The 22,401-nt window shown below is 50.9% G+C and overlaps 1 protein-coding gene across 4 annotated transcripts; it reads left to right on the top strand.

The window, feature by feature from the left end:
• The first annotated feature begins 1,153 nt into the window (after window positions 1-1,153).
• Window positions 1,154-20,563, top strand: map3k7 (mitogen-activated protein kinase kinase kinase 7). Of its 4 annotated transcripts, none has more exons than XM_030345491.1 (18): window positions 1,154-1,421; window positions 4,036-4,150; window positions 4,824-4,934; window positions 5,047-5,112; window positions 5,285-5,330; window positions 5,846-5,984; window positions 7,759-7,883; window positions 9,777-9,905; window positions 11,003-11,133; window positions 11,255-11,336; window positions 11,891-12,015; window positions 12,358-12,505; window positions 13,118-13,198; window positions 14,889-14,956; window positions 16,387-16,483; window positions 18,269-18,330; window positions 18,840-18,955; window positions 20,169-20,563. In XM_030345491.1, exons 2-18 carry the CDS (start codon window positions 4,085-4,087, stop codon window positions 20,353-20,355), a joined length of 1,779 nt encoding a protein of 592 aa, XP_030201351.1. In that variant the 5' UTR covers window positions 1,154-1,421; window positions 4,036-4,084; the 3' UTR covers window positions 20,356-20,563. The 4 variants fall into 4 exon arrangements, with proteins under 4 accessions (XP_030201351.1, XP_030201353.1, XP_030201352.1 ...); XM_030345492.1 differs by having other exon boundaries at window positions 1,156-1,421; window positions 20,175-20,560; XM_030345493.1 differs by lacking the exon at window positions 13,118-13,198.
• Window positions 20,564-22,401: the final 1,838 nt, after the last annotated feature.

Genomic DNA, 22,401 nt, shown 5'->3' with positions numbered 1-22,401 from the left:
GCAACAGCGGCCCCAAGCGGTGAGGGGGACGTGTAGCACCCACACCGCGTAAACGACCCGCGTCTTATTTTACACACACTATGGTTGAGACCTAATGGACAGAGTATATTAACAATAATATTATTATAAAATGCTCGTAGTCAAACTCTTTAAAATCCCTTATATTTGGACTGCAGAAATACTGCAAAAGTACTTCATTTACAGTAGGCCTAAAGTATTGTGCCTATAGAAATATATATATTTCTATACTAATTGGCTCCATGGAGTCACGCAGAACAAATGCGCTGTTTGCAGAGCCAGCATTGCTCTGAACAAATGCGCTGTACAGGGGGCAGGCTGCACAGAAGAGAGGTCGGGTTAGACTTTATCATTATGAAGCCTGAGCAAACACCAACCTCGTTCAGTCTGCCCGACGTCCCACGGAAGCCCCCCCCCCCCACCAGCACGAGGGAGGCTGATCACCTCTGGAATGAGCGATTAGGATCATTATTATTTCAGGGGAAAAAGATGCTATTAGGAAGCTCTGTTCAATATGGCAGCCGACGAGTCGGGGTCATTAGCGTTTGGTAAAAGTCCCGTAGGGGACTTTATTATTGTTAGGAGGAAATATAATTAGCATTCATCAAGCAGTGTTGATATAACATCACCCTCGCTAAGTAATGTAAGCATTAAATTAATGTCGGTTACCTGCTGACAAAACCGTCAGCAAAATGAACCTGAAAATTGAATTCCACTCAGTGTGTGTCCATGTTGCTGGAAAACATCGTTTTATTACATTTTTGTTTAGACTAAATTATACTTGGGGAGAGTTGTTTGTGTGTGTAAAGACTATTCATATGCATGTCAAGCAGGTGTGTGCGTGTGTGTGTTTGCGGTGAGTAGGTAGGGCCACCAATCTTCTCATAAATACACAGCTTTCTACTGGTATAATCTACCAATGCAGTTCTTACTGATACATGTTGCATATTATGTTTTGTATATTTGTGAACAATGGGAAGGGACCGTCTTTTTGTACAGTGGAATAGTAAGTAATAGTCATAGTATTTATTCGTTTATATTGATTAAGGTATAACAGCATTATTATCGATATGGTAATGATATGGTTCTCCCACGTCAGAGGAACCCGCCTCAGGGGCGGAACGGAGAGGCTCTGAAAAGGGGGACAGGAGAGCAGGTAGCACATACTTCCGGCTGGAGCTGCGGCTTCGGAGAATAAAAACACAAGCTAATATGCTAACTAGCGAGCTTAAGTTGCCAGAAAGTTCTGTCAGTCCGTCACACGGTTAGGGAAGACATCCCGGGGGATGGACAGTCTGTCTCCAGACTTAACTTAACTTATCTTAACTGTGATAGTCGGACCTTTGACCGGATGTTCGACTGATGAAACTCATTAATCTCTGCTAGCTCCCGTTAGCATCAAGGTACGAGGTTCTGATCTCCTCTGGTGTCCTGCGGGCCTCTGTCTGTCTGGTTCTGGGGTTCATTACACGTCAGGGACGCCTGTCGTGGTCCGTTCATACGCCCCCCTGACGTTATGGACGTTAAACACCGCCGAGTCTTGATGCTAGCGCTAAACTGGTTAGCAACCTGAGTGGATCTGGGTTGTAATGTTAGCATGGGAGCTAGGCTAACTTGGGCTAGCTGCAGTCAGCTGTTGAGTTTGACAGCTCCCGACATAAGGTCGTGATGAATGATGCTACTTCAGAACATCGTTTATTCAGGAGTTAAACTTTATTGACAGGAGATTGTAGTTCTGATGTTATATGTTAATATAGTGTTATCTAACCGTCTTAAGATGTGCCTTCTATGTGTTCTACAACCTGTCCTGTTTGACTCTTGGCTGATTGGTCTCTGAACATCTGGTCTGATGGGTTACTGAACATCTGGTCTGATGGGTTTCTGAACATCTGGTTTGGTGGGTCTCTGAACATCTCGTCTGATGGGTTTCTGAACATCTGGTCTGATCGGTTTCTGAACATTTGTCACTGAACAGCTGATTGTAGCTAGCCTATGTTAGCCTTGCTCCCATGATAACATACTAACTCGGATCCACTTAGGTTGCTAACCTGTTTAGCGTTAGCAATAGGACCACCCCCCCCCCCCCCCCCCCTCTTTTTCAGATCCTCAATATACCATATCTGAACATCTGGACTGATGTATCTCTGAACATCTGGACTGATGTGTCTCAGAACATCTGGACTGATGTGTCTCTGAACATCTGGACTGATGTGTCTCTGAACATCTGGACTGATGTGTCTCTGAACATCTGGTCTGATGTGTCTCTGGACTGATGTGTCTCTGAACATCTGGTCTGATGTGTCTCTGGCTGATGTGTCTCTGAACATCTGGTCTGATGTGTCTCTGAACATCTGGTCTGATGTGTCTCTGAACATCTGGATTGATGTGTCCTTTTGGTCTGATGGGTCTCTCTGGTCTGATGTGTGTCTCTGGTCTGATGTGTCTCTGGTCTGATGTGTATCTCTGGTCTGATGTGTATCTCTGGTCTGATGTGTATCTCTGGTCTGATGTAGTTCTCAACATCTGTTCTGATGTGTTCCTCTGGTCTGATGTGTGTCTCTGGTCTGATGTGTTCCTCTGGTCTGATGTGTTCCTCTGGTCTGATGTGTATCTCTGGTCTGATGTGTATCTCTGGTCTGATGTAGTTCTGACCATCTGTTCTGACGTGTTCCTCTGGTCTGATGGTTCTTCTGGTCTGATGTAGTTCTGACCATCTGTTCTGACGTGTTCCTCTGGTCTGATGTGTTCCTCTGGTCTGATGTGTTCCTCTGGTCTGATGTGTCTCTGGTTCGATGTGTATCTCTGGTCTGATGTAGTTCCTCTGGTCTGATGTGTGTCTCTGGTCTGATGTGTATCTCTGGTCTGATGTAGTTCCTCTGGTCTGATGTTGTGTCTCTGGTCTGATGTGTATCTCTGGTCTGATGTAGTTCCTCTGGTCTGATGTGTGTCTCTGGTCTGATGTGTATCTCTGGTCTGATGTGTATCTCTGGTCTGATGTGTATCTCTGGTCTGATGTAGTTCTGACCATCTGTTCTGACGTGTTCCTCTGGTCTGATGTGTTCCTCTGGTCTGATGTGTTCCTCTGGTCTGATGTGTCTCTGGTTCGATGTGTATCTCTGGTCTGATGTAGTTCCTCTGGTCTGATGTGTGTCTCTGGTCTGATGTGTATCTCTGGTCTGATGTAGTTCCTCTGGTCTGATGTAGTTCCTCTGGTCTGATGTGTCTCTGGTCTGATGTGTTCCTCTGGTCTGATGTAGTTCTGACCATCTGTTCTGACGTGTTCCTCTGGTCTGATGTGTTCCTCTGGTCTGATGTGTTCCTCTGGTCTGATGTGTATCTCTGTTCTGACGTGTTCCTCTGGTCTGATGGTTCTTCTGGTCTGATGTGTTCCTCTGGTCTGATGTGTATCTCTGGTCTGATGTAGTTCTGACCATCTGTTCTGACGTGTTCCTCTGGTCTGATGGTTCTCTGGTCTGATGTGTATCTCTGGTCTGATGTAGTTCCTCTGGTCTGATGTGTCTCTGGTCTGATGTGTATCTCTGGTCTGATGTAGTTCTGACCATCTGTTCTGACGTGTTCCTCTGGTCTGATGTGTTCCTCTGGTCTGATGTGTATCTCTGTTCTGACGTGTTCCTCTGGTCTGATGTGTTCCTCTGGTCTGATGTGTATCTCTGGTCTGATGTGTTCCTCTGGTCTGATGTGTTCCTCTGGTCTGATGTGTTCCTCTGGTCTGATGTGTTCCTCTGGTCTGATGTGTTCCTCTGGTCTGATGTGTATCTCTGGTCTGATGTGTTCCTCTGGTCTGATGTGTTCCTCTGGTCTGATGTGTTCCTCTGGTCTGATGTGTTCCTCTGGTCTGATGTGTATCTCTGTTCTGATGTAGTTCTGACCATCTGTTCTGATGTGTTCCTCTGGTCTGATGTGTATCTCTGGTCTGATGTGTTCCTCTGGTCTGATGTAGTTCTGACCATCTGTTCTGATGTGTTCCTCTGGTCTGATGGTTCTTCTGGTCTCCAGTGAGGGACCAGCTGGCGTGGGCCGCTGACGTCACTGCCCAGCCGTCGACATGCTCGAGACGCCCCCAGGATACCCGTTTGAAGAGATCGATTATGTCGACATTGAAGTGGAGGAGGTGTGTCTTTTACTTTGTGTTGTCCTCTAGAATCAACAGTTTCACGGCTGTTTGCCGACAAGTCTTCTGACAGCAGGCGTCTCAGAAGGAGATCAGTCACTGACCGAACTGTAGGGATATTAAATATAGAAATGAAATGTACACGCCCCCAAATGGAAGTATAAAGTGTAATTGCATGCCCACCCACGTTCGCATGGCCTTCGTTAAGAAGATTCTGTCCATCATAATCAATTTAGAAACGTATGAGTCGCGATTAATCGATTCGATTCGAAAAATCGATCTTTGAAAAAAATTCAACTGAGTGTTCAGAGTTTGCCGGAAGACTTTGGCAACCAAATTCTGCTCATATTTATCATCGTTATTCTTAAAATGAAAAAGAAAAATCAAAATATATATATTTGTCATTTATAGAAATAAATAATGATTAAAATCGATAATAGGGTTTGGTTTGAAAAAATCTGATTTTATTTTTTAGGCCCTCACACTGTCTGTCTGTCTGTCCTAACTGTCCCTCAGTCTGTCTGTCCTAACTGTCCCTCAGGCTGTCTGTCTGTCCTAACTGTCCCTCAGGCTGTCTGTCCGTCTGTCCTAACTGTCCCTCAGGCTGTCTGTCCGTCTGTCCTAACTGTCCCTCATGCCGTCTGTCTGTCCTAACTGTCCCTCTTGCTGTCAGGTGGTCGGCAGAGGAGCGTTTGGCGTGGTGTGCAAAGCCAAGTGGAAGGGCAAAGACGTGGCCATCAAGACCATCGAGAGCGAGTCAGAGAGGAAGGCCTTCATCGTTGAGGTAGGGTCCCGGGACCGCGCCTCTCGGCAGTCCTCGTTGGCTGATGGCGTCTGAAGAGCTCCTCTTGACAACGCCTTAACCTGGACCCCCGCTGTGTCCCCTGTCCCCTCAGCTGCGGCAGCTCTCCCGAGTGAATCACCCCAACATCGTCAAGTTGTACGGTTCTTGCAATTCTCCGGTAAGTGTGTGTGGGCGGCACTGAACTACCGAGGCAATCGGTTGCTAAGAGGAGTATTTTATTTTTTAATGAAACAATGTGTCCTTGATGAGCTAATTCAGTCGATGGCTTTAATGGCTCCTCATTGAAGAGAAGACTTGCTTTATTAACTTCCCTGAATGGCTCCTGCCAGGTATGTCTGGTGATGGAGTACGCAGAGGGCGGGTCCTTGTACAACGGTGAGTCCTCATTGGTTGACATTTTTAAACCACAGAGCTGTTTGGTTTTTTCAAAATTTGAAATGCCAAACATTTCTTCTCTTTTGTTGAACATTCAAGCGTTTGATCCACGTGTATGTGATCATTGATGGCATTTATTTTAGGTATTGACAAAATCAAATATTGCATTATTATTTTTTTTTACAAATGCATTCATGTCCATAACTGGACAGAGTTTTGTTTATGTAGTTTGAAATGACCGGCCTGCGATTAATGTAAACTAACATTTTGTATCTGAAAAACCTATTCTAAACTAGGATTCCCATTCCATTAAAAGATGAATTTTCCTGAACAACTGGGCCGGATTTTATTGAGTTCATTGTTGTTAGACTTGAAAAAGTTCAAGACAAACGGCATCCCTTGTAGTATGAAACAAGTGCTCCTAATGTGTCAGATCGGTCACCGGTCTAAGAGTCGCTCTGACCCGTTGGCCGCCTGGGCTCTCGTTGACGCCCTGCTCTCCCTCGGGTCCTCAGTGCTGCACGGCGCGGAGCCCCTCCCCTTCTACACGGCGTCCCACGCCATGAGCTGGTGCTTCCAGTGCTCCCAGGGTGTGGCCTACCTGCACGGCATGAAGCCCAAGGCCCTCATCCACCGAGACCTCAAGCCCCCCAAGTACGTACCTGGCCCCCCTTTACCTGCTATACCCTTTACCTGCTCCCTCCTCCACCCGTTACCTCCTCCACCATTTACCTGCTACACCCTTTACCTGCTTCGTCCTCCTCCCTTTACCTGCTCCACCTTTTTACCTGCTTCCTCCTCCACCCTTTACCGCCTCCACCCGTTACCTGCTCCACCCTTTACCTGCTCCGCCCTTTACCTGCTCCCTCCTCCACCCTTTACCTCCTGCCAAGTCCATTACTCCGTAACCTGCTCCACCCTTTACCTGCTCCACCTTACACCGAGACCTGACCACCACCTGTACCGCCTCCCTCAACACCTCGTCTTCAACTCCCCCACCCCCACCCCCACTGCATCATGTTCACAGTCATGTCCAGCCACCCACACATCCTCATTTAATTAGCCCCCGCTGCTAGCTTAGCGGGGCGCGTTTCAGGGCTCATCATGGGCAGGAATCGGCCTGACTCCTCATTCTTGTGTGTGTGTGTGCTCTATCTGTGTGTTCGTGTTCTATGGTCCGCAGCCCATCCGGGCCTCCTAAAGCGACTGGACCGCGGTCACCTTAAGGCTACCATTAGCAGCAAAGTTAGCACCTCTTCTTTTAAAGTGTTTCTGTCCACTTGCACTTTTAATGCTATTTCTCATCAGTTTTATTATCTTCATGTTCTTTGTTAACGTTCTCCAAGTTCCATTTCTTCTGCCCTTGGCGTTGAAGTAGGCCTCGTTCATAGATGGTTTGACTGATGGTCGGGCTGGTGTTCAGGTAGACTATCGCCCCGGCAGGCCGTATCGTCAGCTGGCCTCTGGAGACCGGCTGAACGAGGCCTCAGTGAACCCAGTGGGTTTCACATTCAGGGCGTTTAGCAGATGCTCTTATCCAGAGCCACTTACAATAAATACATTTGTCAGAAAGTGAAACTACAATCTAACTCTGTCGGTACGGTGAGGATGTTCATAGAACCAAGTGCCAAGCTCTAACAACCTCTAGGTTAACCCATTCCCCGTATACAACACGGAGAGGACAAGACGCTGCACAACTAAATACAACACACAATAAGTGCGTACATTAAGTGGCAGGACGTACAACCTCCAGTGGGTGGGAGGGGGTGGCTCTGCGGGTCCAGGTGACCCCCTCACAGGGCGGTCCTAGAGGGGACCTCCTCACGGGTCGGCCCTAGAGGGGACCCTCTCACGGGTCGGCCCTAGAGGGGACCTCCTCACGGGGCGGTCCTAGAGGGGACCTCCTCACGGGGCGGTCCTAGAGGGGACCCCCTCACGGGGCGGTCCTAGAGGGGACCCCCTCACGGGGCGGTCCTAGAGGGGGACCTCCTCGCGGGGCGGTCCTAGAGGGGGACCTCCTCGCGGGGCGGTCCTAGAGGGGGACCCCCTCGCGGGGCGGTCCTAGAGGGGGACCCCCTCGCGGGGCGGTCCTAGAGGGGGACCCCCTCGCGGGGCGGTCCTAGAGGGGGACCTCCTCGCGGGGCGGTCCTAGAGGGGGACCTCCTCGCGGGGCGGTCCTAGAGGGGGACCCCCTCGCGGGGCGGTCCTAGAGGGGGACCCCCTCGCGGGGCGGTCCTAGAGGGGGACCCCCTCGCGGGGCGGTCCTAGAGGGGGACCTCCTCACGGGGCGGTCCTAGAGGGGGACCTCCTCACGGGGCGGTCCTAGAGGGGGACCTCCTCACGGGGCGGTCCTAGAGGGGACCTCCTCGCGGGGCGGTCTGGAGTCCTGGTGGTGGCTGGAGGTACTGACGTCTCCTCTGCTCCTCAGTCTGCTGCTGGTGGCCGGCGGCACGGTGCTGAAGATCTGTGACTTCGGGACGGCCTGCGACATCCAGACCCACATGACCAACAACAAGGGCAGCGCCGCCTGGATGGCCCCCGAGGTGTTCGAAGGTGAGCACAGCGCCCCCTATGGGGGGCCCTCCAGGTGATGTTTCTGCTTTCTGTTCTCTGATTTGATTGAACCTTTTATTTATTCAGGGGAGGGCCCTCTTTTTCAAGGACGCCCAGATTACAACACGCATACAAATGCAGAATAGATACAACGGTCAAACAACCACAACAACATTTCAATCCGTATAAACTAGAGCTGTCAAGCGATTAAAATATTTAATCGTGATTAATCGCATTAATGTCATAGTTGACTCTAATTAATCGCAATTAATCACAAATTCTTTTTCTATGCTAAATATCCCTTGATTTTTTTGTCCCATAATTCTTCTCATTTTAATTCTCTTATCAACATGGTGAAGTGCATCGGCTTGCCTTGTGCAAATGATTTTTTATTGATAACAACATTGGCATATACACTGATCAAAACAGGACGATACAAAAAAAGAGCCTATAGTGCAATTAAACGACTGCTTTGAACAAATTTCATTTGAACATAGCAGTCAGGCTACTGCTTCTTTGTTTTGAGCCAAAGAAAAAAAAAAAAAAAAAAAGTTTTTTTTTTTTTTTTTTTATAAAATAATTACGTTAATCGCGCGATAAAAAATTGAACGCTGTTAAATTTGGTTTGCGTTAACGCCGTTAATAACGCGTTTAACTGATAGCTCTAGTATAAACGTGTTGTAAGCTAGCGTAGCACAGTGTAGCGTAGCGGCGGCGGCGCCCGTGGCTTTATTTCCTCAGAGACGGGGCTAATGCGGTTAGCGCCGGTCCATCCGAGACGTGTTCCACGTGCTACGAGGGCAGGCGGGGAGGTAGCATCCACTAGCACGTTGTAATTATCTTGTTTTAGACGGGAGCTACACGACTCCCCTGCAATTAAACTCCCCCCCCTCCCCCATGGACTCCCCCGCAGCTCCTCTGTAGCACGCTGAAATGCGATCAAATGGCCCCAGTGCAGCCGATCTAAAATAGTGCGCTAATGTGCACTTTAAATTCTGCAATAACAGCCGTAATTACGGGACCAGGGTGAGATTACTCCCTCTTTCTCTCTTTATATTGGCTCTCTCCCTGGAGCGGCCATAACCACATTAAGACCTCCTCCTGGATGCCCCTCCGTCCTCACAACACACAGAACACTGTTATTCCTCAGACCCCCCACCATCTCCCCCCTCACCCCCACTCCCCTCATCTCCCCCCGCACCACCATCTACCCCCTCACCACCACCCTCAGCCTCTCTGTGTCTCCACCCTCAGCCTCTCTCTGTGTCTTCAGCCTCTCTCTGTGTGTCCTCCCTGAGTCTCTCTCTGTGTCTCCACCCTCAGCCTCTCTCTGTGTCTCCACCCTCAGCCTCTCTCTGTGTCTCCACCCTGAGCCTCTCTCTGTCTCCACCCTCAGCCTCTCTCTGTCTGTCTCCACCCTCAGCCTCTCTCTGTCTGTCTCCACCCTGAGCCTCTCTCTGAGCCTCTCTCTGTGTCTCCACCCTGAGGTTCTCTCTGTGTCTCCACCCTGAGCATCTCTCTGTGTCTCCACCCCTAGCCTCTCTGTGTGTCTCCACCCTGAGCCTCTCTGTGTGTCTCCACCCTGAGCCTCTCTTTCTGTGTCTCCACCCTCAGCCTCTCTCTGTGTCTCCACCCTGAGCCTTTCTCTGTGTCTCCACCCTGAGCCTCTCTCTGTGTCTCCACCCTCAGCCTCTCTCTGTGTCTCCACCCTGAGCCTTTCTCTGTCTCCACCCTGAGCCTCTCTCTGTGTCTCCACCCTCAGCCTCTCTCTGTGTCTCCACCCTGAGCCTTTCTCTGTGTCTCCACCCTGAGCCTCTCTCTCTGTGTCTCCACCCTGAGCCTCTCTCTCTGTCTCCACCCTCAGCCTCTCTCTGTGTGTGCCTCTGTCCTCAGGCAGTAACTACAGTGAGAAGTGTGACGTGTTCAGCTGGGGCATTATCCTGTGGGAGGTCATCACGCGCAAGAAGCCCTTCGACGAGATCGGAGGACCGGCCTTCAGGATCATGTGGGCCGTCCACAACGGTGAGGCCCGCCACTGCATGCTGACCCGGGACCAGGACCCGGTTGAACGCTGATTGGCTGTTACGTGAGACATGTCACTCAGTGGCCACGCTGTTGATCGCTGATTGGCTGTCATCACACGAATGTCTCGAGCAAATTTGTCGCGCTACAAATCCTTGTGAACGCGCTCGCCTGTGCAGGGTGAAAGTGTGGCGCGACAGGTTTTGTCGCCGGTTTTCTCTAGCGAATAATTCGCCCGATTCGCATCTCTACGCTTTGTATGGGATCGTGTCGCCCCTTCGCGTTTGGTGTGAACGCACCTTTTAGAATTACGATGAAAGGTTTTATAAACAAATCCACTTGACCTTCAGTATGTTTCCAAAGACTTAATCTTTCCCTGTGGGTGTAGCTTACTCAGCGTCTGCGCCTCATACAAAGATGGATAGCATCACGCTAAAGGAGATGCTAGCAGTCCCCGGAGAGCTAGGGTTTTGCTTCCCGGCTAAAGATGTCCTTCTGAATCATTACCTACACCTGGTAGCTGGTTCTTTAGCATATTGGTAATTAGCAAGACGGTGCCTTTATGCTGAATGTGCCCCTAGGGAGCGGTAAAGCGCCCGTGTACAAGCACAGCCATTAGGGACGCCAGCATCGCCTTCTGCTGCCTTCTCCCGCCTAAACGGGCCGAGGAGCCCCCCCCCCCCTTCTTTGGTAGAGAGCCGTTCTGTCTGTCTGATCCCAGGAAGACCCCCTGGGGATAGATAGTGCTCAGTCCCTAGGGATAGATAGTGCTCAGCCCCTGTGTCCCAGTTAGTTTTAGATTAGTTTTAGAAAGTCCTCAGAGCAGGTGGCGTGAGTCTTGTTCAGGAGGACTACAGGAACGTCTAACCCCTGAAGGAACGTCTAACCCCCTGAAGGAACGTCTAACCCCCTGAAGGAACGTCTAACCCCCCGAAAGAACGTCTAACCACCTGAAGGAACGTCTAACCCCAGTATAGGAACGTCTAACCCCAGTATAGGAGCGTCTAACCCCTGGTGTAGGAGTGTCTAACCCCAGTATAGTAGCGTCTAACCCCAGTATAGGAGCGTCTAACCCGGTGTCCCCCTCCTGGCCCCAGGCACGCGGCCCCCTCTCATCAAGAACCTGCCCAAGCCCATCGAGAGCCTGATGACGCGCTGCTGGTCCAAGGACCCCACCCAGAGGCCCTCCATGGAGGAGATCGTCAAGATCATGACCCACCTCATGAGGGTACCAGCGCACGCACGCACGTGCACACGCACGCACTCAAATGCACTTTAAGCGGTGGTGATTCATTGGCGGTATTCCCCGGGGGAGCAGGAGTGACTTGTTTGTTGTGACCCGTTGGCAGTTCTTCCCCGGGTCAGAGGAGGCGCTGCAGTACCCCTACCAGTACTCAGACGACGGGCAGAGCAACTCCGCCACCAGCACAGGTACCAGCACCCTCACACACACTGGTACAACACCACCTAACACTACCAACAACACCACCACCAACACTACCACCAACACCACCTAACGCTACCAACAACACCACCACCACCACCTCACAACACAGGTACCAGCACTGTCACACACACTGGTACAACACCACCCACCACTACCAACTACAACACCACCACCTCACAACACAGGTACCAGCACCGTCACACACACTGGTACAACACCACCTAACACTACCACCAACACCACCTAACGCTACCAACAACACCACCTACCACACAGACTGGTACAACACCACCTAACACTACCAACAACACCACCACCACCACCTCACAACACAGGTACCAGCACCGTTACACACACTGGTACAACACCACCCACCACTACCAACTACAACACCACCACCTCACAACACTGGTACCAGCACCGTCACACATACTGGTACCAACACCACCTACCAACAACAACAACACCTCCGCCACATACACTGCTACCAACACCCCGACGTACCCCCCTCACCCCCCCCCCCCCGCTGTGCCCCCAGGCTCCTGCATGGACCTCACCTGCACCAGCAGCCGCAGCAACGCCAACCTGGAGCAGGGCGACTCCCAGGGCAGCAACGACACCATCAAGATCACCCCCCAGTTCCCCCCCCACTTCAAACCCAAGGTGACTCCACCCACTGGTACTCCACCAGTATACACCGTCACCCCCCCCCCCACTTCAAGCCCAAGGTGACTCCACCCACTGATACTCCACCAGTATACACCGTCACCCCCCCCCACTTCAAATCAAGGTGACTCCACCAGTATACACCGTCACCCCCCCACTTCAAACCCAAGGTGACTCCACCCACTGATACTCCACCAGTATACACCTTCACCCCCAGTCCACCCAAGGTTACTCCACCAGTGTCATCACCACCAGTCCCCCCCCCGCCTCCGTGGGGTTAGGGTCCCCCTCCTAAGTGTGTGTGTGTGTGTGTGTGTGTGTGTGTGTGTGTGTTGCCAGGGCGACCCGCTGCGCTCGCTCCCCCTGTCCAGAGGGGGCAGCGTGGAGAGCCTGTCGGCCCGCTCCCAGGGCCTCCTCTCCTCGGAGGGCAAGAGGATGAGCACGGACCTGTCGGAGCTGGAGCCCAAGCTGCCCTTCACGCCCGCAGGTAAGGCCTGCCTCCACAGCGCCCCCTAGTGCCCACCGGGCGTGGAGCCACCGTCACTCAGACCAGGGGTCACCGTCCACTGATGGTTTACTGCCACCCTGTTAGTCTTCCCTCCTTCAGGACCGATGGACGACTCGGTTGGATAATAATGACCTCGCTGTGAGCTTTTACTTTGAAGAGAGCTAGGAGCAGTTGCACTTGTGGGCGGAAGAGGAGGTTCTGCTCGCTCAGCCTCCGGCCCTCAGGGTTAGGGTCAGCGTCCCCCCCCCCTCCCCAGCCCACCACCAGGGGGCATGCTGCCCTGCATGTGCACGCTCGTGTACGCTCCTGTCCCCGCATGTCGTCTGAAACAGGAAGTGACGTCATGTGTCGGCATTGTTGTCCAGCCTCAGCTTGGTGGGGCCGGCTCGCTGGCCCCGCCCTGTTTCTGTCGTACTTTGTATGATGTGTATTATTTGCCTGTCCGCCTGTCTTGTCAGTGTGTCCGCCTGTCTTGTGTGTCTGTCTGCCTGTCTGTCTCTGTCTGCCTGTCTGTCTGCCCGTCTGTCTGCATGCGTGATGCAGCTCTGTATATCCATGTGTGTGTGTGTGTCTGTGTGCATGTCTCCGCAGCACGCCCGCCCTTTAAGCGAGGTCACCGTAAGACCGCGTCCTACGGCACCATTCTGGACGTTCCCAAGATCGTCGTCACAGGTATCACCGTGGTAACCCCCCCCCGCTGAGGGGGTGGCCTGTCTCCCTTCAAACCCTCTGGATGTACCTGACCCTCAACCCCCACCCCCTCACTCACTCACTCTCTCACTCACTCACCCCCTCACTCACTCACTCTCTCACTCTACCCCACCCAGCAGCTCTGCTGACTAAGGGTCCTAGCCCGAGAAGGGAGGGCTGGGGGTCAATCTCGTTTCCATGGAGGCGGGCTCAAAAATGGACACCTGCCAATGGCAGATAGTTTGATCATTGAGCAGGGGAAGATAATCAGGGTGACGTCGTAAAGCAATCGTTTGGCCCGGACATTTTTCTACTCTGGAAGTAAGAAGTCTGTGTCTGTGTCTGTCTGTGTCTCTGTCACTGTCTGAACATGAGCTCACCCTCTCTCTCTTGGGACATCTGGAATGCTTTCTCCTTCCATTAAGTATGAAAGTGTGTTGCTCTGACTTCATTGATGGAGGTCGTGGTTATTTTTACCAGGAGAGTGAGGGGGGGGGTTGGATAAGAAGGAAAAACATTTTAGTTTTATCGCATTTGAGTGAGTAACTAGGTCAGAGGTCTCTGGGAGTTGTAGTTCTTTAAAGATAGAGTATCTCTGTGTTCACAGCTGTTCATCATTCATTCTCCAGGCCAAAACGACCCCCAACTTAGTTTGGATTGGGAATGCTTATGAACACATTTTGGATTACTTTGATTGGTTTCATTTTATTCCCTCGGTGCTTGGGAGATGAAGTCGATGACTCAGGCAGACGCACGCACGCACGCGCGCACGCAGCTGTGGACTGGATGACGCTCTTCTTCCATGTAGAACAGAATAGTGCAAGCCTTTACTTAGTTTCGTCCTCCCAGCGTATCGGTAGCCCGGTATGTGAGTCCTGCCAAAATGTGATGGAAGAGGTTTGAACGTTTCCCTGACAGGCCTGAGAAGTGTTGACAGTATGAGGCAGACCGCCCCCCCCTGCTGTAGGCCCCATAGGGCCTAAAAAAAAAAAAAGTTTGGTTCCTGTTGGTTGTCAGTTGAGGTCATGGGTAGGTAGGGAATTTATTTTATTTTTTTATTTTATTTTTTCCAGCGGCAGCAAATGATAGGTAGGTTGTTTTCATTTAAAAACGATAAAATTCGCTCATCCTTGTACAGAATGAAGAGGTGCTGTACCAAAACGTAATTATAGTTTGCATCCAAATTTTTTTTATTTTTTTTATTTTTTTTATTTTTATAAAGCTCATAAAATAATTTGGGTCTCACATAAATTGACAGGGTCGGTCGGAAACCGGAACCAAACAATTTTTTTTTTTTAGGCCTAGGGGGCATTGATCGGGATCTAGAATGACGGGGTGATGGGAAGAGGTTGAGCTGTGGGAGGAGTCGGGCCCGTCTCGTTAGCGCCGTCTCGTTACCACGGTGACGGGCCCGTCTCGTTACCACGGTGACGGGCCTCTGGTGGAGGTGTCGCTCAGGGTTCAACCGTACCTTTCCTCCTTCTTGGCCCCGAACGGACACGCCTTTTTCTCCACCCTTCTGGGAAACGCCTTCCGGTCTAGCTCTCTCCTCTCTCCTCTCACCACCCTCCACCTCCTGCTCCTCCCCCCCTCCCCCTCGGGCTCACCCCCTCTCCTGCTCCTCCCCCCCTCCCCCTCCGGCTCACCTCCTCTCCTGGTCTCCCCTCCTCAGCCTCCTGCGACGCCCAGCGGCGGCGATCCATCCAGGACCTCCCCGGGATCATGTCTGACACCAGCCAGGTGAGTCCAGACCCCCCCCCCAGCACCGTCGAGGTGTCCCCGAGCGAGACGCCCCCACCTGACCGCTCCCGAAGAGCTGGCTGTCGCCCTGCGTGGCTGACCCCCGCCGTTGGTGAACGAACGGGTGAACGAATGGGTGAATGTTGGGCGATATTGTAAAGCGCTTTGAGCGGACACTGGTTAGAAAAGCGCTCTATAAAGGCATTCCCCTCACCGTTTATCAGCTAACCCTCCTTTCAGGGCCCCAAGTCCCCGAACATCACAGGCGAGTCTGTGTGTGTTTGTTTGCTGAACGTCGCTCTGCCCAGAGCACAATACTCTGAGGTTTAGTTGAGCGCCGGGTAGCATTGGAGGCCCTCTTTATTCCACACCCAGCCCTCCATCAGCCCTCGCTCCTGCTCTGTCTCCTACTCCCTACACCAGCCCTCTCTCCTACTCCCTACACCAGCCCTCGCTCCTGCTCCGTCTCCTACTCCCTCCATCAGCATCTTTCCTCGTCCGCCCCTCTCCACCATCAGCAGCGCGCCTCCTCCCTCTCTGCCTGCTTTTGTGTCCCCACTTCTCCTCCATCAGCATATCTCCTCCTCTCGTCTTCGGTGAAGCCATCAGCATCCTTCTCCTGTCCTTATTGAAGCTCCCTCTTCTCCTCCATCAGCATCTCTCTCCACTCCTCCCCCTCCTATCTGCACCTCATCTCCCTCTCCCTCCCCCCCTCTCCCCTCTCCTCCCCCCCCTCTCCTCCCTGAAGTGTCTCTATGTGACAGCTGCTCACTGCCTGCCTCCTCTCTGCCTTCCTTTGACAAGTAGAGGAGCTTCCTATGGGAGGATGGAGAGAGACTATAGGAGGCGTTTGATATTCCAACCCAGGGAAGATGAAGACGTCGTGCCCCCCCCTCCCCTCCTCCTCCTCCCCCTCCCCCACCACCTCAAACAGGAGCAGACAGCTTTGAACGGAGAGCACCCCCTTGGCAGACTCTCTCTCGATCTCTCTCTCTCGCTCTGCTTCCGCTCCCCCAAACATTTATTTGTTTTCTGAGAGGAGCCTCAACTCTGTAAAGTCTGGGGTTCACCGTGAGTTCAGGGGCAACTTGGCTCTGCGGTGTTCGGGGTGTTGTGCAAGAGAAGGCGTTCTGGCCTGGATCCACTGGCTGGCCTTGCCCTGCCCCGCGCATGAGACTCATGACGTAAAGATACGATATATATATATATCATAGTTCAGTGGATTACATCCAGTGTTGCCAGATTTCCCACACAAACAGGCAACCCTAGGTATTTTAAATTGTATTTTACTTTGACATTAATCTCCTGTAAACGTCTTCACAATGAAATTCCCCAATTTTTAACCACGAAACCCGACCTCTTGTTTTGGCGGAACGGGCGTCTGGGATTGGCCGAGCAGGGTGATTGACGGGGCTTGTGTCCACTCACAGGGCAGCAGGAACAGCAGCAGGTCGTCCAGCCCCAGCGTGAGGATGATGCCGTCGGACCGGCCGGGCAGCAGGGGATACTACTCCCCCGACGACCCAGGTACGGCCGTCTGCGCTCTGATTGGTCCAGAAGACCTGAGGCTGCGCTCTGATTGGTTCAGAAGGCCTGAGGTGTCTCAATGTCGTCATGGCTCAGTTGACCTCCCCTGTTAGCTACACTCGTTAGCCTCGTAGCATAACCCAAGTCATATTTGAAGGTTCGTTTCGTATTTAGCGTCAATTAGATGACTCTGATTGGCTTAGGATGTAGCCAATGAGGCGCAGCGAATCAGCAGCCCTAGGAGAGTAGAGGTAGGTTAGATATCACAATTTGGCCAAAATATGATTTAGGCAATGATGCTGTGAGGTTAACGAACTGGTAATGACTAGTAATGCATGAGTGGAATGATGCGGTAGAGGACATACGTTTGTTTTGTTTTTATGATAATGAATGATGACTTGACGCATAACTAACCATTCAAAGGAATTAACACATTGGATCATATTAAAATAGAAACAATTTTAACAGGTTTTCATGCAGTTCTTTTAAGTTTCTTTTTTTAAGGAGCAAGAATTTATGAAATAGATTAAACAGTTGAACAGATTTGTTGTATCACATGATATATTTTATACTTATTATTATTATTATTATTATTATTATTATTATTATAACTAGGGATGGGCATTTGAAGAAATTTCCTTGATCGAGCATCGCTAGAGTTATCGATCAATTATCGATTAATCATTAACTTTTTTCTATTGAAATTCCCGTTGGTAGAAAATACAAAATGCAGCATGTTTTTATCAATGAAATCTTTATTCCAACAATAATGTATGGGCCAACATTAATACAATACAGTTAACTTGAAGACCTACAACTGTTTAACAGTTTTGAAATAATAAATACAGGCATTATAGGTTATAGGCCTATGCGGCGCTCGTAAAGTCCGAACAATGCGCCTACAGTCGCTCTTAAAGGTTTGGATACGATTCAACAAGACTAAATCTGTAGCCTATTCCAATTACAATAAGTAGCCAACTTATCGGACAACAATAATCAAACAAAGGCAGTAGGCTAAACGTGGGCATTAAACTGTATAACTGTTTTGAAAAAAAGGGGGGGAAAAGGCCGACATATAATGCCTATAGGCTGCAGCCGGCGCGCGGAAAAGGCTCGCAACAAAAAGATGAGCCACCCATTTACCAACAATTGCATGAACTAGTCTATCTAAAAGCAATACCTTATTGAACATATACAAGGCTGAACTTGTTGCTAAAATATCACAGTTTTGGCAAAATGTAACGACTCCAAGAGGCACCAAGCCGAAAGAATAGCGGAGCGAGAGACAACACATTTAGAAAAAAAAGAGCGACTCACATACGGTGGTGACTGTCCCTACTGTCTCATAGCATACAGTAACTCCAGCCTACATATTTTTGTTTAGGAATATAAGCATGTTAACATGCTCGGGGGTCAGACGCGAACGCAGCCTTGTAACTGTCAGTCCAGCAGCAGAAAACACCCGCTCTGACGGGACCGAAGTTGCGGGGATGCAGAGGTATTGTCGCGCTAACTTTGACAGCCTGGGGAACCGTCTTCAATTCACTTTCCACCAGTCGGCAGGGTGGTATTTCTCCCACATCGTGATATTCAATTAAATGCTTCAAGACTCACAGTATGCAACACAACGTCCTTTTGATCGATAACAATATAAATTGATCGACGCATTTCTTAACGATCAATTATCGAGCATCGATTAATTATGCCCATCCCTAATTATAACTGAATGTTTCTGCTGTTCATGGTCGTCATGACGTCGGACTGAACCTTTTATCGTCTCCTCAGACTCCAACGGTTCGGACAACTCCATCCCCATGGCATACCTCACCCTGGACTACCAGCTGCAGGTGAGCCAATCAGCCTCGAACGCCCGCAACGCCCGCCTCTGATTGGCTCCAATTGGTTGACACGGTGACATAACTCTCCGGCACCGGCGTCCAATCACAGCAGTGCTTGATGCCGGCCCAGGTGTTCATCCCTCCTGGCCTGGTGTTGATGCAGGCTTAACTGGCTGATTGGATAATTGGTCATTGTTTTTTGCATGACGATGATTGCTGAGCAGGTGACAGCTGGTTGCCGGGGAACCGGGAGGAGAGACCCAGTCCATCTGGCACACGAGGACCGCCTCTTACTTTACTTTACTTTAGTTTTAGTGTTCCAACCTTGAGGAAGGTTTAGTCCTTTCACCATCGTGTGTGTGTGTGTGTGTGTGTGTGTGTGTGTGTGTGTGTGTGTGTGTGTGTGTGTGTGTGTGTGTGTGTGTGTGTGTGTGTGTGTGTGTGTGTGTGTGTGTGTGTGTGTGTGTGTGTGTGGGGTCTGTGATGTAATGTATTGGTGTGTCCTCCCCCCCCCCCAGCCTCTGGCCCCCTGTCCTAACTCCAAGGAGTCCATGGCGGTGTTCGAGCAGCACTGTAAGATGGCCCAGGAGTACCTGAAGGTGCAGACGGAGATCGCTCTGCTCATCCAGAGGAAGTAAGGACAGAGGGGTGGGGTCGGCTCTAGATACAGCCATGTAGCTCCTCCCACATTCTCAGCACCGCCCTCTGGCAAATACGGTCCAATGATTGTGCGGTCACATGACGGGTGCGACGTCGTTTCCTGGGCAGCGTCAGGCGTGAAGCGAGTCACCATGAACCCTGACCCACGGCCTCGCAGCGGGTCTGGTGTGAGACGGCGTGCTATTGGGTCACGGCCCCGATGCCATAGCGTTGGTTAATGTCTGTATGTCTTTACTATGATGTCATATCGTTGGTTAATGCCCTCGCTGGTATGTCATGCCATCTTCAAACCTTCATGACCTTGGGTGACTTCAAAGGCGCCTCTAAATTAAATGTAGTATTATTATTATTAATGCCGCTCGGAGGTTCGGAAGCTCAGACCTGTCTTTACGTAAACCTACCCTTCTTCCGAAATAAGAGTGATCAGGAAACGCCCTTCAGGAGTTCGTAGGCTGTGACGTAAACCAGGAAAAACTGATCGTTCGTGAGACTAGACTTCATAACAACAAGTATTGCTGCTCTTAGGGACCTCTTTGTGCCTCTTTGCTGAATCAGATGAATCAGTTATTAGGACTGCTTGTGTTGATTGAACATGAGAGAGAATTTATCAGGTGATGTTTAGAATTGTAAGCTATAATGCCTGGTAATGCAAATGTTGGAATGGGTGTTAAGTTCTCCGCTTAGTGCTTGCTCTAAGTTCACTTTAGTCCATCAATGAAATGGGCGGCCATTTTTGTGGCGTGAACTCTGAGGGCTCCGGTAGCTCTACTTCCGCACGAAACTCCGAGCGAAAACTCGGACCCAACAGAGTGTTCAAAGCACTTCTCTCCGAGCTTAAGGTCCAAAGCCCTGAACCTCCCGGCAACTCAGTTTTGAAGGCGGCATCATAGCATCGGTTGATGCCGTCACTGTGATATCATTGTTAATGGCGTCACTGTGATGTCATTTCATTGGTTGATGCCGTCACTGTGATGTCATACCATTGGTTGATGCCGTCACTGTGATGTCATTTCATTGGTTGATGCCGTCACTGTGATGTCAAATCATTGGTTGATGCCGTCACTGTGATGTCATATCATTGGTTGATGCCGTCACTGTGATGTCATATCATTGGTTGATGCCGTCACTGTGATGTCATATCATTAGTTGATGCCGTCACTGTGATGTCATATCCTGTGTGCTCCGCGGTCTAGGAAGGAGCTGATCGCGGAGCTGGACCAGGACGAGAAGGACCAGCAGACCACGTCGAGGCTGGTCCAGGAGCACAAGAAGCTGCTGGAGGAGAACCAGAGCCTGGCCACCTACTACCACAAGTGCAAGAAGCAGCTGGACCTCATCCGAGTGCAGCAGCAGAAGAGACAGGGCACCTCCTGATCCCGCCCCCATGACCAGGCCCCGCCCCCAGTGACCACGCCCACCCCACCCCCCCCCCCCCCACCCTGCACACGCGCCAAGTGGAACACCTCATCCTAATCAGTGCTGGTTACCAGTAACTAGTAGTCAACCTGTTGGGTTGACCGGGGGTCTGACCCCCTGCACTTCCTTTATGCCCCCCCCCCCCCCCCCCCTGCCCCCGGACAGGAAGTTGTTGCATGCCGCCGCTGAAACGTGATTGGACACCAGATAATGAGCAGTGGAGGAAATCTTTACAAAGATTATTTTTAATGATCAAACAAATCAACCCCTCCCTAACCTACCCCCCCCCACCTCACCCCCACCCTACCTGACCCCCACCCTACCTGACCCCCACCCTACCTGATCCCCACCATACCTGACCCCCACCCTACCTGACCCCCACCTGGTCCATCCTGGGACCACCCCCCCCCCCTGTTAAGCAGCTTTGTTCTGGATGTACCGAGCCCCCCCCCCAGTTCTGTCAGTACTCCTGGAGAGGGAGGGAGGGGGGAGGGAAAAGGGAGAGACGGTTCCCCTCCTCACCCCCCCACACGGACCACGGAGACTATTTATTTTTGTTGTTGCGGTAGAATATAAAGGGGCGGGGCTGTGTTCACTGGGTTAACCAATCAGAGGTGGCGTTGTTCACGGCTGTCTTTATGGTCAGCCAATGTGATGTGGTTATGTTCACTGATGTGCACTGGGTAACCAATAAGGGTGGGTTATATCCACGGGTGTCTTTAGGATTGACCAATGAGGAAGGGCGATAATCACGGGTGTCTTTAGGATCGACCAATGAGGAAGGGTTATAATCATGGGGGTCTTCGGCCCGTCCGTGGAGGGGGTATTGCCAGGGGGGTGGGGCAGGGTCTGCACTGGTCCTTCCCCCTGGTTCTCTGCTGGCCAATCAGCATGCGCTTCCTGAGCGAGCGGTCATCATGTTGGGAGCGTGAAGGCGCTGGCCTGTACTGTCAATCCCAGCCGGCGCTGGCATGTACTGTCAATCCCAGCCGGCACTGGGCCCTGTACTGTCGATCCCAGGGCCGGGTCGTGGAGCTGGTGGCTGTGCGATGGTTCTGGTTTTATTGGGTATCTATACGTTTTCTGCACATCGTGACCGGCGGTTCTGACTGAAGGATGTATCACAGACCTGCCTTGGAGGTCCAGAGTGGACGACCTGGATCTGGACTAGACCTCTACGCCCACCCCATCGCTGGGGGAGAGAGGGGATGCGATGGATATTAACTCCAACCCGCTTTTAAAGGTCCCACCCACGTTCTTTTAGAAGACGAAATGTTTGAGCGTTGGAAGAAGTGGAATAGCGTTTATTGTGACTTTAGTATTGTTTGGTCTGTCTTCTACTCTCTCGTCACCCTGCAGTGACATGGTGAGGTGTACTTTATGCATTAGAGAATGTTCCTTGTCCGAGGGGAGAAGGTGAGACACTAAGGAGTCTGGGATGTACACCTGCTTCTGTTTTAGTTCACATGTTGCCTTAGAACCTGCTTCTAAAGTGCTTGACATTTCTTTATGCGCTATAGTTAAGGAAGGTGGCGGAGCGGACTTTCACCTGCAGGATTCACCCAACACTTTGTCCCTAGTGATGGCAGAGAAGGAAAGTGTATATGTATATCTATAATGTATATGAATCATGAGTTTGATAATGGCTGCCAGTAGATTTTTACATTCAGAAACTCGATGAAGATGTACTCTTAAAAAAGGCTAATTGGATGTGATGTTATATATATTTTTTGATAATGTTGATCTTATGTTTTCTGTTCCTTCAGTCATTTTGCACAGGCCCAGTGATCAAACTCCACTTTGTTTTTTCTTGTTTTTAGTAGCGCCCGTACTCTGAAAGAAAGCGCCAGACTTAACGAGTCTCGCTTTTTTTAATTTTATTTTTATCTTACGCTTTTAATTTGGAGGAGGTGCTTGGATCCTTCTGAGTTTCCTGTCCGCATCAGAGGTGTAGCTCGTCAGCAGGGCGCCCGTAGGCCTGGGATGTTCCTGGCGTTAGGGAAA

The sequence above is a fragment of the Gadus morhua genome, chromosome 21 (genome assembly GCF_902167405.1).
Source record: "Gadus morhua chromosome 21, gadMor3.0, whole genome shotgun sequence".
In the NCBI taxonomy this organism is placed as follows: Eukaryota; Metazoa; Chordata; class Actinopteri; order Gadiformes; family Gadidae; genus Gadus; species Gadus morhua.
The sequence above is the reverse complement of the archived record's forward strand: the minus strand, read 5'-3'. Positions and strand labels throughout refer to the sequence as shown.

Bases quoted from the DNA above. Each gene is read 5' to 3' on its own strand.
- map3k7 (XM_030345491.1), top strand. From the start codon at position 4,085: ATGCTCGAGACGCCCCCAGGATACCCGTTTGAAGAGATCGATTATGTC. The intron at 4,151-4,823 runs GTGTGTCTTTTA...TCTTGCTGTCAG, and splicing joins TCGACATTGAAGTGGAGGAG to GTGGTCGGCAGAGGAGCGTT. The intron at 14,957-16,386 runs GTGAGTCCAGAC...GTCCACTCACAG, and splicing joins TCATGTCTGACACCAGCCAG to GGCAGCAGGAACAGCAGCAG.